The sequence below is a fragment of the Manacus candei genome, unplaced genomic scaffold (assembly GCF_025592945.1).
Source record: "Manacus candei isolate 608988 ecotype Guabito, Panama unplaced genomic scaffold, ASM2559294v1 h1tg000552l, whole genome shotgun sequence".
NCBI lineage: Eukaryota > Metazoa > Chordata > Aves > Passeriformes > Pipridae > Manacus > Manacus candei.
The window spans coordinates 1,031-17,284 of NW_026138600.1; the positions used below are offsets into that span (position 1 = coordinate 1,031).

Below are 16,254 nucleotides of genomic sequence, written 5' to 3' on the forward strand. Positions count from 1 at the left end.
CATTCATTAGCATCGCTAATGCCCATTGAATATGCAAATGAGCGGCGCCGCTGCCGAGCGCCTCCTGCTCCCAGCGCATAAATTGGAACCCGCAATTTGCATAATCGCGTATAATTAATGAAAAGCGTCAATTTTAGCTCCTAAGTAATTTGATTAACATGTTGATAGGGCACTTATCGGGCTCTCAAACCAGTGGGGCTGGGCTGGGGGGGGGGGGCCGGGGGGGACTGGAGGGGTGGGGGCGGCCTTGGGGACACGTCTGGCCCTGGGTGACCCCCCGAGGGACCTGGGATGGGGGGGTGGGTTGGGGACACTGGGGACACTCCCGGCCCTGGGTGACCCCCCAAAAACCCTGGGGATGAGGGGGGATTTTGGGGACACTCCTGGCCCTGAGTGACACCCCAGAGCCATGGGGATGAGGGAGAGTGGGTTGGAGACACTCCTGGCCCTGGGTGACCCCCTAAGGGACTTGGGGATGAGGGGGGGTGGGTTGGGGATTTTAGGACACTCCTGGCCCTGGGTGACCCCCCAAAAACCCTGGGGATGAGGGGGAGTGGGTTGGGGACACTGGGGACACTCCTGGCCCTGGGTGACACCCCAGAGCCATGGGGATGAGGGGGGATTTTGGGGACACTTCTGGCTCTGTGTGACCCCCCAGAGCCCTGGGATGGGTGGGGCTGGGTTGGGGACACTCCTGGCCCTGGGTGACCCCCTCAAGGACTTGGGGATGGGGGGGGGTGGGTTGAGGATTTTGGGGACACTCCCAGCCCTGGGTGACCTCCTGAAAACCCTGGGGATGAGGGGGGGTTGGTAGAGGATTTTGGGGACACTCCTGGCCCTGGGTGACCCCCTCAGGGACTTGGGGATGAGGGGGGGTGGGTTGGGGACACTGGGGACACTCCCGATCCTGGGTGACCCCCCAAAAACCCTGGGGATGGGCAGGGCTGGGTTGGGGACACTCCTGGCCCTGGGTGACCCCCCAAAACCCTGGAGATGAGGGGGGGTGGGTAGGGATTTTGGGGACACTCCTGGCCCTGGGTGACCCCAAAAACCCCTGGGGATGGGCAGGGCTGGGTTGGGGACACTCCTGGCCCTGGGTGACCCCCCGAGCCCTGGGGATGGGGAGGAGGGGGAGGGCCGGCAGGGGAGGGGACACGGGGACCCCCCTGACGTGGCAGCTCCATCCCGCGGCCGCGCTGGAATTCCAGGGCCGCGATCCCAACATCTGGCCGGGGGAGCTGGGGGGGAAGGGGGGGGCACATCTGGAGGGCACCGCTGGGGTGGGGGTCGGGGACAGGGGTCTGTGTCACCCCCCCGTCCCCAGGGACGTGGGACAGGGGGCTCTGAGGGACCCCCCGCAGGTGGGGTGGGGTGAGGAGGGGGCACAGCCCCCCACAGCCCCCCTCAGCCCCCCCTCCTCCCTGCCGGCCCCCCCAGCGACCGGGGGGGGTGAGACCCAGGGAGGTGACACCGTGTCCAGGAGAGGCAGGACCCCGGTGGGGACAGGGATGGGGACAGCGGGACAGAGGGACCCTCCCCATGTCCCCCCCCGAGCCCCTCGTGCTGCCCCCCCAGCTCAGCCCTCAGGGGGCAGCGCTGGCACCGCGTCCCCAGCCCTGGGGACACCCCAGCCCAGCCCCAGGGGACCCCCCCGCGCCGCCACAGCCCCCCAGGCCCCGGGGAGGTGTGGGGGTCCCCCCGTGCCCTCCCGTGCCCCCCGTGCCCCCCGTGCCTGTCGATGATCACGGGGTCCGAGGGGGTCTCGTTGCGGTTCCCGCAGCTCTTCTTGTCACAGCAGCGGCTGGACACGGGGACAGGAGGGGACGTGAGGGGAGGGGGGAACGGGGGACCCCCCACACACAGCCCCCAAACCCCGGGGGCACCCGCCAGACCCCCGGTTCTCACCCCGGACCCCCCTCACCCTGTGGGGTGGGGGTCATGGGGGCGGACCCCAAGACAGGGGCAGGGTGACAGGACACGGGGGGGACACACACAGGAGGGGGGTCACCCCGGGGTACCCCTCCCCACCCCCCTTGGGGCTGGGGGGCAACTTGGGGGTCGGGGGGGCCACCCCTGCCCTGGGAAACACTCAGGGAGCCAAAGGGGGGGCTCTGAACTGGGGGGGACTCACCCCCCCATGGCGGGGGGGCTCCACGGCACTGCCCCCCCCCCCGGGTACACGGCAGGGCCGGGCTGGTGCCACCCCACACACCCCCCCAAACACGGGGGGCCGGTCCCGAGGGGCACAGGGAGGGAGGGGGGTCCCCGGGGGGCTCGGGGGGTCCGGGGGGGCTTCGTTAGAGCGGCTCCGGGGATCAATTAGCGGCGCTGGCTCGTTAATTGGCACAAACAGAGCGGGGCTGGTAAACAAGGGCGGGCACTGACGGGGCACTAACGGGGCACAGGGGACCCCCCCGGACCCCCCCGGACCCCCCCCCCCGGGCCCACCCACCTGCACATGATCTCGTGGGTGAGCAGCACCCGGCACATCTCGGGGTTCTTGTCCTGCCCCTCGTAGATGATGGCCTGGGGGGGCACGGGGGGGGCAGGGGGTGGCACCACAGACGTGCCCCCCCCACGTTCCGGGGGTGCCCCCCCCCCGCAGCCGGGGGCTCCTGCTCGGCTCACACACCCCCCGAGCGTGCCGGGGGGCTCGGGGGGGCTCGGGGGGGCTCGGGGGAGGTCAGGGGGGGTCGGTACCTGCTTGGACATGGAGTCGATGAGCCGAACATAAAGATCCTGCTCTGTCCGGAGTCCTGCGGGAAAGGGGGGGTCAGCCCCGCCTGGGCCCCCCCCGGGGCCTCTGCAGGCCCCCCCTGGACCCCTGTGAGCCCCCCCGGGCCCCCCCAGCCCCCCCAGCACCGTTGCTGTAGAGCAGCTGCAGCCGGTAGTGGATCCCGTTGTTGGTCTTCTCCCCGTTCTGCTCCTGGGGGGACACAGGGAGGGGGGGTCAGGGGGGTCAGGGGGGTGTGGGGGGGACACACAGGTGGGTGGGGGATCGGTTGGATAGGGGGGACACAGCTGGATGTGGGGATCAGTTGGAAGTGGGGGGGACACCGCTGGATGTGGGGGGGACATGGTTGGATGTAGGGGGAGACAGTTGGATGTGGGGGTCAGTTGGATGTGGAGGGACACAGTTGGATGTGGGGTCAGGTGGCTGTGGGGGGACATGGATGGATGGGGGGGACAAGGATGGATGGGGGGTCAGTTGGATGTGGGGGGAGACAACTGGATGTGGGGAGAACACAGATGGATGTGGGGGTGACCCAGATGGATGTGGGGAGGACAAAGATGGATGTGGGGGGACCCAGATGGATGTGGGGTGACCCAGATGGATGTGGGGGGACCCAGATGGATGTGGGGTGACCCAGATGGATGTGGGGGGAACACAGATGGATGTGGGGGTGACCCAGATGGATAGGGGGTGACCCAGATGGATGTGGGGGGGACCCAGATGGATGTGGGGGGGACCCAGATGGATGGGGGGTGACCCAGACGGATGGGGGGGGACCCAGATGGATGTGGGGGGGACACCACGGGCCCCTCCACCCCCCCCACCCTCTCCCTCCCCTCCCCACGGAGCCGCTCCGGTGACTCCGGGTCAGGGCTCGGCCCCTCCCCGAGGTGGGGCAGCCCCGGGGGTCCCTCCCCCGGCCCGGGGGGCCCCTCACCCGCTCCTTCTCCACGAAGTCGATGAAGCAGGTCCTCTCCACCTCCACGGGCTGGCCCTGCCGGTCGTACATGGCCAGCACGAAGTGGAAGAAGTTGGACTTGCGCAGGTTGGACGGCGGCTGCTTCTCGAAGTGAGCCCGGGCCAGGGACACCCCGCTGGGGAGGGGGACAGGGCTGGGGGGGCTGCTGGGACACCCAGGACTGGGACACCAGCACCACAACACTGGGACACCAGCATCCAGTACTGGGACACCAGCACCCCAGCACCCCAGCACTGAGACACCCAGCACCCAGTACTGGGACAAGGACATCCAGCACCCAGTACTGGGACACCAGCACCCCAACACTGGGACACCAGCACCCAGTACTGGGACACTAGCACCTCAGCACTGGGACAAGGACACCCAGCACCCCAGTACTGGGCCAACAGCACCCCAGCACCCCAACACTGGGATACCCAGCACATCAACACCAGCACCCCAGCACTGGGACAAGGACACCCAGCACCCCAGCACTGGGACCCCCAGCACCCCAGCATCGGCACCCCAGCACTGGGACAAGGACACCCAGCACCCCAGCACTGGGATCCCCAGAACCTCCTCCAGGAAGCACCAGCACCCCGTCACCAGGACCCCCAGCACCCCAGCACCAGCACCCCAGCACTGGGACCCCCCCAGCACCCTGTCCCTGGGACACTCAGAGCCTGCAGCCCCCCCCCTCCACAGCACCCCCTGCACCCCCTCACTGGGACCCCCAGCCTGTCCCCAGGACCCTCAGCACCCCCTGCCCAGGAGCACCAGCTCCTCCTCACTGGGACCCCCAGACCCCCTCCCTGAGCTCCTGTAGCACCCCCTCCCCAGGACCCCCAGCCTGTCCCCAGGACCCCCCACACCCTCCCCGGGACCCCCAGCACCCCGTAACTGGAACCCCCAACACCTCCTCCCCAGGACCCTCAGCTCCCCCTCCCCAGGGCCACCAGCCTGTCCCCAGGACCCCCCAGCTCCCCATCCCTGGGACCCCCAGCACCTTGTCCCTGGGCCCCCCAGCTCCCCCTGCCCAGGACCCCCCAGCTCCCCGTCCCTGGGGGGGTTGTCCGGGGGGGGGGACACTGCCGGGATCAGCACCAGGGGCAGGAGGGACAGAGGGGACAGGAAAGGACAGGAGGGCACTGGGGGGACAGGAGGGGACACCCCCGAGCCCCCCACACCCGGGCCACCCTCGCTGCCACCCCGCAGGGCCACCCCCGGGCTCGAGGTGTCCCCGAGGGCCACCCGCGGTGACAGGACAGGGCCAGCCCGGGGAGGGGGCACAGCCCCCCAGGGACGGTGGCTCCTGGAGCACCGACCGGTCCCTGTCACCGTCACCGTGTCCCCAGCCCGTCGGTGGTCCCTGTCCCCCCGGTGTCCCCCCCCTGCCCTGGGGACAGTCCCTGCGCCCCACGGGGACCCCCAACATGGGGCAGGACCCCACAGAACTCACAAGGCCCCCCCAGCGCGGGGCAGGACCCCCGAGCCCCCCAAAGGCCCCCTGTGCTGGCGCGGGGCAGTGCCACCACCCCCGGCCACGGAGGGACGCGACTGTCCCCACACGGGGGGCCGGGGAACGGGGAGGGGGTCACAGGCAACCCCCCGCCCGCAGACACCCCCCGAGGGTGTGGGGGGACAGTCAGGACCACAGGTGACACCGGGGACACGGACAGGGTGGGGACAGGGTGGGGACAGGGTGGGGACAGGGTGGGGACACCCCTCCGCCCGCAGCCGGGGGCTGGAGCAGGTCCCCGGTGTCACCTCCCCCCTCCCCGGCTCTGGGGACCGGCCGAGGCCAAGCGCGAAGCTCAGAGCCTGGGGACACTCTGGGGACCTCGGGGACACTCCGGGGACACTCCGGGGACACGCTGCGATGGAGGGAAAGCTCGTTAAGGCGCTCCCCGGGGACCCGACTTGTCGCCGGTGCCAACCCCCGGGCCACACCCGGCACGCGGGTCCCCGTCCGCGGCCACCGCCGTGTCCCCACCCCCGGGGGGGCCCTTGTCCCCTCCCGAGGGTCTGACCGGCACTGGTGGCTTCGCTCTCGGGGTCCATCCCCCCCGGGGACCCCCCACTGTCCCCCCCCGCCCACGGCGGGGGCTCCCCCCGGACGGGACGGTGGCACCTGCGGAGCCCCAGCCCCCCAGATTCCCCCCAGTCCCCCCCGGATCCCCCCCAAAACCCGTCCCCGGAGCTCAGGGGGGGTTCTGGCTGCCCCCCCCCCGCCCCCCGCCCGCGCTGCCGGCCCAGCGCGGCGCGTTAATTAATTATTAAAGGCAATCAGGCATTTCCAAGCAGCCCCGGCCCCGGCGCTTACAGGAAAGCGGCGGCGGCCCCGGCGGGCACCGGGCACGGCCTTGACGCGGCTCCCGGGGGGGCTCGGGGGGTACCGGACCCCATCCCAGAGCCGGGACCCCGCGTGGGGTCAGCCCACAGCCCCACGGAGCCCTGCGGGCCAGCGGGACCCCCGGGCCAGCCCCCGCGGGGACCCCGGAGCAGCCGAGGGGACACGCGGGACGGGGGGGGGCACAGTGGGTGCCGGACCCCACCCGCGGGCTGAGACCCCGCGTGGGTGACCCCAAAACCCACGGGAGCCCGCGGGGGTCACCCCACAGCCCCTCCGTGGGACCCCAGGACCCCCGTCCCAGCCCCTCCAGCCCCTCCAGCCCAGCTGGCCCCGCCTGGGGACACCGAGGTGGCCGTGGGGACACACGGGAGTGGGGGGGCTCGGTGGGTGTCAGACCCCCCCCGCCAGCCGAGACCCCACATGGGTGACCCCAAAACCCACGGGAGCCCGCAGGGGTCACCCCACAGCCCACAGCCCCCTGTGGGACCCCCCCAACCCCTCTGGGTACCCTGGGGTGGCCACAGGGACCCACAGGAGTGGGGGGGCTTTGTGGGGCTGCTGTTTGTGGGGTGGGGGTACGGGGGTCCGAGAGGGGTGTGGGACGAGCCCCCCCGAGCCTGTCCATCCATGGGGCACTGCCACCATGGTGGCACACACCCAGCTGGCACAAGGAGGGCACGGGGGGGGGACCCCAAACTGCCCAGCACCCGATTTGGGGGGTCTGTGAGCCCCTCCCTCGCCCAGGGGGTGCCTGGCACACCGCAGCCCCTCACCACACACACATACAGCCCTGTCCCCAGTGCCACCCCCGGGTGTGCCCCTGTGCCCCACGGGGGGGGTCTGGGATCACAGGGACAAGCCCAGCACCCCCCTGCACCCCGGCTTGGATCCCACAGCCCCCCCACCCCGGCAGTGCCAGGGAGGGACCCCCGTCCAGCCGCTCCCCGGGGCTGTGCTGGGCCGGGGCCGGGGGGCTCTGGGGGGTCCCTGGCACTTTTCAAACATCTCAGAGCTCTGGGGGCACCCCAGGGACCCACCAGGGCTTCAGGCCCCCCCATGACCGACCCCCCAAACCCCACAGTGCACTCGGGGGGGCAGCAGGAGCTGGGCACAGGGGTGGCACCGTCCCACACCGCAGGCAGGACCCCTCTGGGCACAGGATGGGGGGGGACAGGGGGCACAGAGACCCCCGGGAGGGCAGGGAACGGGGTTCATGGAGCTCTGAGTCCCTTGGAAGGGCAGGGAATGGGGTGGGTAGAGCCTGGAGCCCCCCATTAAAGCAGGGGTTGGGGTGGGCAGAGCCCTGAGCCCCTCAGAGGGCAGGGGATGGAGCTCACGGAGCCCTGAGCCCCCTGGAGAGGGCAGGGAATGGGGTGGGCAGAGCCCTGAGCCCCCCAGGAGGGCAGGGAAGGGGGTTCATGGAGCGCTGAGCCCCCCAGGAGGGCAGGGAAGGAGGTGGGCAGAGCCCTGAGCCCCCCTGGAGAGGGCAGGGAAGGGGGTTCATGGAGCTCCAAGCCCCCCAGGAGGGCAGGGAAGGGGGTTCATGGAGCCCTGAGCCCCTCAGGAGGGCAGGGAAGGGGGTTCACGGAGCTCCAAGCCCCTCAGGAGGGCAGGGAAGGGGGTTCCAGGTGCCATCCCTGTTGGCACAGCACAAGCCCCTCCCAGCTGAGCTCCACGGGGGTCCCGGGATACCCAGGGGACAAGGGGTAGGGGGTACCCAGAGGCCCAGGGAGCCCCAGGGCACGGGGGGCACCCGGGGGCACATCCAGGCTGCCCAGGGATCCCGGGATGCTGAGGGGGTGCCCGGGGTGCCCGGCATTCCCGGGGCACAGAGGGCTCCCGGGATGCCCCTGGCACTTGGGATGCTCATGGAGCCCGTGGTGCCCGGGATGCCCCTGGTACCCGGGACACCTGCGGTGCCTGGGGTGCCCGAGGAGCCTGGGATGCCCATGGAATCTGGGATGCCCATGGAACCTGGGATGCCCACAGTGCCCGGGATGCCCATGGAATCTGGGATGCCCAAGGAGCCTGGAATGCCCATGGAATCTGGAATGCCCGAGGAGCCTGGGATGCCCATGGAACCTGAGATCCCCACAGTGCCCGGGATGCCCACGGTGACCAGGATACCCACAGCACCTGGAATGCCCATGGAGCCCAGGATACCCACAGCACATGGGATGCCCACGGCACCTGGAATTCCCACAGTGCCCGGGCTGCCCCTGGAGCCTGGGAAGCCCATGGAGGCTGGGAAGCCCGCAGTGCCCAGGGTGGCTGCAGTGCCCGGGGTGCCCATGGAAGCTGGGAAGCCCATGGAAGCTGGGAAGCCCGCAGTGCCCGGGGTGCCCATGGAAGCTGGGAAGCCCGCAGTGCCCAGGGCGGCTGCAGTGCCCGGGGTGCTCGCAGAGGCTGGGATGCCCACGGAGCCCAGCACAGCCAGAGTCCCTGGGATGCCGATGGATCCTGGGGTGCCCACAGCCCCTGAGATGCCCGTGGAGCCCGGGATGCCCAGGGACCCCAGGATGGCCACGGAGCCTGGAGGCTGGGATGCCCGAGGAGCCCGGGATGCCCGCAGTGCCTGAGATACCCACTGTACCCGGGATGCCTGCAGTGCCTGGGATACCCACTGTACCCGGGATGCCTGCAGTGCCTGAGATACCCACTGTACCCGGGATGCCCGCAGTGCCTGGGATACCCACTGTGCCCGGGATGCCCGAGGAGCCTGGGGTGCCTGCAGAGCCCGGGATGCCCAGGGAGACCAGCCTATCCACAACCCCGGGGATGGCCGTGGAGCCCGGGATACCCACAAACCCCGGGATACCCACAAACCCCGGGATACCCACAACCCCCGGGGTGCCCGCGGAGCTCGGGGTGCCCGCATCCCGCGGGACGCCCGGAGCACCTGGAATGTTCGCAGCCGCCGGGCTCGCCCGCAGTGCCCGGGATGCCCGCCCTGCCCGCGGAGCCCCCCGGGGTGCCCCCTCACCTCTGCGCCGCCGTGCTGGCGTCCAGGATGCCGGTGCCCTGCAGCCAGCGGCCGGCGGGCAGCCCCGCGCTCAGCGGCTCCTCCTTCATCGGGACCCCCCCCCGGGGCAGCGCCTCCTGCACCGAGAACATGGCACGGGCTCAGGGGGTGCCCCGGGGACCCCCCCGGACCCCCCCCGGGGCTCAGCTCCGGGCAGGTGCCGGGGGCCGCCGTCCCGGCCGCCGGGGAAGCGGCATCTGCGGAGGGAGGGAGGGAGGGAGGGAGGGAGGGAGCGGGGGGAGCCTCGGAGGGGGCGCGGGGGGGGCGGGAGGAGGGGGCGGGAGGGGGCAGAGCCCGAGAAGTTGGAGACGGAGGAGACCAAGTGAGGGGAGGGGAAGGGGAGAGGGAGGGGGGCGGCGGGGGGGGCAGCGGGAGGAGTGGAGGGAGGGCTGGAGGAGGAGTGGAGGGAGGGCTGGAGGGAGGCTCAGAGGAGAGGAGGGCGGCAGAGGAGGAGTGGAGGGAGGGATGGAGGAAGGCGGAGAGGAGGAGGAGTGGAGGGATGGAGGGAAGGAGAGGAGGGGTGGAAGGAGGGATGGAGGGAGGCCGGGAGGAGGAGTAGAGGGATGGAGGGAGGCCCGGGAGGGCTGGAAGGAGGGATGGAGGGAGGCTCGGAGGAGCGGAGGGAGGGATGGAGGGAGGCTCGGAGGAGGAGTAGAGGGATGGAGGGAGGCACGGGAGGGGTGGCGGGAGGGAGGGAGGGATGGATGGAGGCGGCCGGAGGAGGGATGGAGGAGGCGGGGAGGAGGAGCGGAGGCTGCGGGGGGGAGGAGAGCGGCGCGGGGGGGCCCGCGGCGGGGCGGGGGCGGCGGCGGGGGCTCGTTACCGGGCGGGCGGCGCTGGCGGCGGGCGCGGCGCGGGGCGGCGGCGGCGGCGGCAGCGGCAGCAGCAGCAGGAGCGGGCGGGCGGGGGGCGCGGGGGGCGGCCCGGGGGTCCCGGGGGCTCCGTGCGGGGCCCCCCCCCCCCCCGCCGCCGCCCCCCCCGCCGCGGCCCCGCCGCGGGCAGCAGCACCATGAGCAGCAGCGCCCGCGGCCGCCGCGCCGGGGCCGCCCCGCCCGGCCGGGCCATCCCGCCCGGGAAGGAGCCCCCGCCGCCGCCTCCCCGGGGAGGCAGGGCCGGAGCCGCCGGGGGAGGCGGGGGCCGCGGCCGGGCAGGCTGACATCATTCCGGGGAGGAGCGGCCCCTCCCCGCCCGCGGAGGGGGCGGCGGGCACCGGGCACCCCGGGGCGCGGACCCCCGGGCACCGCCGGGGCATCCCGGGGACACCGCCGGGGACACCCCGGAGCGGCCCCGGGGTACCCCAGAGTGACCCCAATGCATTCTCAGAGACATCTTGGGGACACCCCGAACGGACCCCGGGGGTACCCCAGTGTGACCCCAATGCATCCTCCGAAACATCCCGGGGACACCGCCGGGGACACCCCGGAGCGGCCCGGGGGTACCTCAAAGTGACCCCAATGCATCCTCCGAGATGCCCCGGGGACACCCCGAGCGGGCCCCGGGGGTACCCCAGAGTGACCCCAATGCATCCTCCGGGACATCCCGGGGACACCCCGGAGCGGCCCCGGGGGTACCTCAAAGTGACCCCAATGCATCCTCCGAGATGCCCTGGGGATACCCCAAAGGGGCCCCCGGGGGGACCCCAGAGTGACCCCAAGGCAGCCCCCCCGGACGCGCTGCAGAGACCCCCGGCACATCCGGGGGTACCCCGGGGAGACCCCACTGCAGCCACAGGGGCACCACGGGGAGACCTCAAAGACCCCACCACAGGAGTACCCCAAAGTGACCCCAGTGGATCCCCCGAGACACCCCTGGCAGATCCGGGGGGGATCCCGGCGAGACTCCCCTGGAGAGACCCCACCCAGGTCCCGGGGTACCCCAAAGGAGACCTCACGTGGGCTTTGGAGACACCCCAAAGGAGACCCCACTGCACCCCCTGAGATGGTCTGGGGAGAGCCCAGGGACACCCTCGGGACACCCCAAACAGGCCCTGGGGACACCCCAGAGGAGCCCCCCTGCACCCCCCGACACCCCAGAGGCCTCGGGGCACCCCTGGCTCCTCAGAGACCCCCAGACCCGCCCCAGACCCCCAGGATCCCGATGCCACCCCCCTTTGGGTCCCCTGCCCCTCAGGGAGCCCCTCAGACCGCTCGGGGTGACCCCAAATGCCCAGGAGCCTTGGGATGTCCCACACGGGACCCCAGGTCCATCTGTCCATCCCAGTGTCCATCCCCTCACACCCCAATTTATCCCATTATCCCTCCCTCCATCCATCCATCCATCCAAATGTCCATCTGTCCCTGTCCATCCCAACATCCCTCTGTCCATCCCTGTGTCCATCCTGGTGCCCACCCCAATGTCCATCTGTCCACCCCAATGTCCATCCCCTCACACCCCAATCCATCCCATTATCCCTCCCTCCATCCATCCATCCCAGTGTCCGTCCATCCATCCCAACATCCATCCATCCATCCATCCCAGTGTCTGTCCATCCCTGTGTCCATCCATCCATCCCAGCAGTGTCCATCCATCCCAATCGATCTCAGCACCCATCCATCCCAATGTCCATCCATCCCTCTGTCCATCCATCCACCCCAGTGTCCATCCATCCATCTGTAATCCATCCCAGTGTCCATCCATCCATCCATCCCAGCATCTGTTCATTCATCCCAGTGCCCATCTGTCCATCCGTGTCCATCCACCCATGCCCCTGTCTGTCCCAGTGTCCATCTGTCCATCCATCCATCCATCCATCCCTGCCCCTGTCTGTCCCAGTGTACATCCATCCACTCTTCCATCCCAGCATTCATCCATCCATCCATCCCAGTGTCCATCCATCCATCCATCTGTCCATCCATCCATCCCAGTGTCCACCCCAGTGTCTATCCATCCATCCCGCTGTCCATCCATCCATGCCCCTGTCCATTCTAGTGTCCATCTGTCCATCCATGCCCCCATCCATCCCAGCATCTGTCCATCCCAGTGTGCCTCCATCTATCCCACTGTCCATCCATCCATCCATCCCTGCCCCTGTCTGTCCCAGTGTCCATCTATCCATCTGTCCATCCACCCACTCTTCCATCCCAGCATTCATCTGTCCATCCCAGTGTCCACCCCAGTGTCCATCCATCCATCCTGTTGTCCATCCATCCATGCCCCTGTCCATCCACCCGTCCATCCCGGTGTCCACCAGTCCATCCCTGTCCATCCCAGTGTCCATCCATCCATCCCAGTATCCATCCATCCACCCCAGTGTCCATCTGTCCATCCATCCATGCCCCTGTCCATTCTAGTGTCCATCTGTCCATCCATGCCCCCATCCATCCCAGCATCTGTCCATCCCAGTGTGCCTCCATCTATCCCGCTGTCCATCCATCCATCCCTGCCCCATCTGTCCCAGTGTCCACCTGTCCATCCATCCACTCTTCCATCCCAGCATTCATCTGTCCATCCCAGTGTCCACCCGTCCTTCCATCCAAGTGTCCACGCCAGTGTCCATCCATCCATCTGTCCATCCCCCCATCCATCCCAGTTTCTGTCCATCCATCCCAGTGTCCACCAGTCCATCCCTGTCCCGTCTATCCCCATGTCCCTCTGTCCATCCACCCATCCATCCCAGTGTCCACCTGTCCATCCCTATATCTCTCCATCCATCCCCCCATCCATCCCAGTGTCCATCCGTCCATCCCAGTGTCCACCAGTCCATCCCTGTCCATCCCAGTGTCCCCCCATCCATCTCAGTGTCCATCTGTCCATCCCTCCCCACTATCCCTGCGTCCATCCCGGTTTCCACTCCCCCCCATGCCCAGATCCCCCAGCGCTGCCCCCCCCACTGTTCCCAGAGGAATTCCCACTCCCTGCCCTCCCCCCCTCCCGTTCATTCCCAGTTCCCGGCGGGATTCCCGCGGGAATGTCCCTGGGGAGCCGCTCCCGCCGCTAATGGACACTAATGGATGGGGTGGGGGGCACAGGGATGGGGGGCCCCCCGCGCTGGGGGGGGCTGGAGCGCCCGGGAGCACCCAAAGGGACCCCAGAGCTGCATTTGGGGGGGCTGGAGCGCCTGGGGGGACACAAAGGGACCCCCGGAGCTGCATTTGGGGGGGTTGGAGTACCCAAAGAGACCCCCAGAGCTGCATTTGGGGGGGCTGGAGCACCCAAAGGGACCCCCAGAGCTGCATTTGGGGGGGCTGGAGCACCCAAAGGGACCCCCGGAGCTGCATTTGGGGGGGCTGGAGCGCCTGGGAGCACCCAAAAGGACCCCTGTGCCCCCCCCAATTGCGCTGGCGAGGGGGTCGGGATCGGGGGCCATCCGGGCCCCGGGGGGTGCTGGGGGTGCTGGGGGACAGATTTGGGGGCAGCAGGGGGGTCCCAGCCCCCCCCAGATGGGGTTTATGGACGAGCTCCTGTGATGGTCCCGCGGCCCCCCGGCTCGGGGGGGGGAGCTGGGACAGGGGGGGCTCATTTATCACCTCCCCAGCCCCCCCCCCCGCCCTGAGACCCCCCCCCCTTCCCCTGGAACCCCAACCCAGGACCCCCCAAAAGCCCCCCAAGCCCCCCCCGGGACATGCCACCCGTGCCAGCTGATGGGGAGCCGGGGACCCCCTAAGGACCACCCGGGTGGGTCTCCCCTCACCCCGGGACCCCGAGAGAGCCCCCCGGGACCACCGCCCGGGGTGCTGGGGGTGTGTTTGGGGGTGTGTTTGGGGGTCCCTGGGGGGGCTGGCGGATGGCAGAGGGGACAATGTCCCCAGTGTGTCCCCCCCGTGTCCTGTGTCCCCTCAGGGGGTCGCAGGGACGCCCCCCACCATTGCCCCGCCGGCGGCCGCCAGGGGGCGCCACCCGAGGTGACGTCACGGCCCCGCGGCCGCCATCTTGGGTGTGGGCAGAGCCGGACACGACCGGCGCCATCTTGGGTGTGGGCACAGCCGGGCACAGCCGGCGCCATTTTGGGTGTGGGCAGCACGATCAGCGCCATTTTGGGTGTGGGCAGCACGACCGGCGCCATCTTGGGAAGGGAATGGGGTGGTGATGGGGAGATCCAAACTGGGCACCGACGCCCCAGAAACGGGAATATACACCCCAGAAATGGGTGGACGCACCCCAGAACGGGCACTGACACCCCAGAAATGGGAATATACACCCCAGAAATGGGTGGACGCACCCCAGAATGGGCACCGACACCCCAGAAACGGGACCAGACACCCAAGAATTGGGACCAGTCACCCCAAATTGGGCACAGAGACCCCAGAACTGGGGCCAGAGACACCAGAAATGGGCACAGACACACCAGACTGGGTGAGCACACCCCAAACTGGGCACTGACACCCCAGAAATGGGAGCAGACCCCCCAAGACTGGACAAACACACACACCCCAAAATGGGCACAGACACCCCAAAACTGGGCACAAGAACCCCAAAACCAGGAACAGTCACCCTAAACTGGGCACAGCCACCAGGCAGACACTCTAAGACTGGGCACAGACACAGCAAGCGGGGAAAAGACACCCCAGAAATGGGCACAGATACACCAAACTGGGCACAGTCACCCTAGAACTGGGCACAGTCACCCTAAACTGGGTACAAACACCCCAAAACTGGGTCCTGACACTGGGAGATGTCCCATGGCTGGGCACAGTCACCCCAAACTGGGCACAAACACCCCAAAAGTGGGCTCAGAGAAACCAGAACTGGGCACGGTCACCCCAAAACTGGGTATATTCCCCCCAGAACTGGGCACAGACACCCCAAAACTGGGCAAATTCACCCCAGAACTGGGCACAGTCACCCCAAAACTGGGCGAATTCACCCCAGAACTGGGCTCAGTCGCCCCAAAATGGGGTGAATTCACCCCAGAACTGGACATAGTCCCCCCAAAACAGGGTGAATTCACCCCAGAACTGGACACAGTCCCCCCAAAACTGGGTGAATTCACCCCAGAACTGGGCTGTGGGGGCTCCTGGGGGGGTCCCATGGCCGTGGGGCCCCCGTGGCCGATCCCATTCCCGCCGGGCCTTTCCGTGACTCCGTCATTCAGCCCTTGTGCAATCCCACTTCCTTCCCCCTTCCCGGCCCTTTCCTGTTCCCGTTTCCCCGGATATTGGGGAACATCCTCCCTGACTCACCCCTTGCACAACCCCGGCACATCCCGAGGGTCCGGCGGCTCCGGAGCCCCTCAGGGAGCCGGGATGGGGCTGCACCCCGGAAAACTCTGCTTGGGAAACCAACCAGGGAGCCCGGGAATTCTGTGGCACCGCGGGTTGGACTCCGTGAGCTTTGTGGTCCCTCCCGACCCAAACCAGCCCAAGATTACGGAGCTGACTGAGGGCATCACCCGGATGATCCCGGAATTCCAAAGGGCTTGACGCCACGCGTGTTCCCCGGGAGCCCATTCCAGGGATTCCCAACCCTTAAGGACTGGAAATGGAGTGGGGCCCAGTAGAGCCCCAAGGAGGGAAGGATGGGGCCTGTACCTACAAAATTCCAAGGAATTCGGCATTTCCACATGGATTCCCCATTCCTGGAAGTGTCCAAAGCCAGGCTGGACGGGGCTTGGAGCAACCTGGGACAGTGGGAGGTGTCCCAGCCCATGGCAGGGGGTGGCACTGGATGGGATTTAAGGTCCCTCCCAACCCAAACCGTTCCAGGATTCCATGAGAAGCCGGAGGACAACCCCAGGGACGGGGAGGATGAGGGCTGGTGTGTGTCCCTCTCCCAGCATCAGGGAGCTGGATCCCCCCGGGATTCAGGGGATCCCCCGGAATTTCTGTGTCTGGGGGCGGGAAAAGTAAATTGTGTTTGGGGGTGAAACTTCAGGGATGGGGATGGGAATGGGAACAGGGTCAGGAACAGGAATAGAGGGATGGGGATGGGAATGGGGTCAGGAACAGGAATAGGAATGGGAACAGGGTCAGGAACAGGGATGGGGATGGGAACAGGGTCAGGACCAGGGATAGGGATGGGAACGGGGTCAGGAACAGGGACAGGGTGAGGGACTGGGACAGGATCAGCGACAGAGTCAAGGACAGGGACAGGGACAGAGATGGGCTCAGGGACTGGGACAAGGGCAGGGATAGGATCAGGGACAGGGACAGAGTCAGGGACAAGTCCAGGGACAGGGAGAGAGTCAGGGACAGAGGCAGGGCCAAGGATGGGGACAGGGTCGGGGTGAGGGACAGGGAGAGAGTCAGGGA

The 16,254-nt window shown here is 68.7% G+C and overlaps 1 protein-coding gene across 1 annotated transcript; it reads right to left on the minus strand.

Moving 5' to 3' along the window:
* Positions 1–1,723: 1,723 nt before the first annotated feature.
* Positions 1,724–9,918, minus strand: LOC127465981 (transcription factor COE1-A-like; the record flags this gene model as incomplete). Its single annotated transcript, XM_051776506.1, has 7 exons — positions 9,891–9,918; positions 9,029–9,144; positions 3,672–3,828; positions 2,863–2,926; positions 2,701–2,756; positions 2,453–2,526; positions 1,724–1,801 (listed from the first exon to the last, which is right to left on the minus strand). Coding segments are annotated over exons 2-7 (518 nt in total), but the record flags the coding sequence as incomplete, so codon positions are not given.
* Between the last annotated feature and the right edge of the window lie 6,336 nt (positions 9,919–16,254).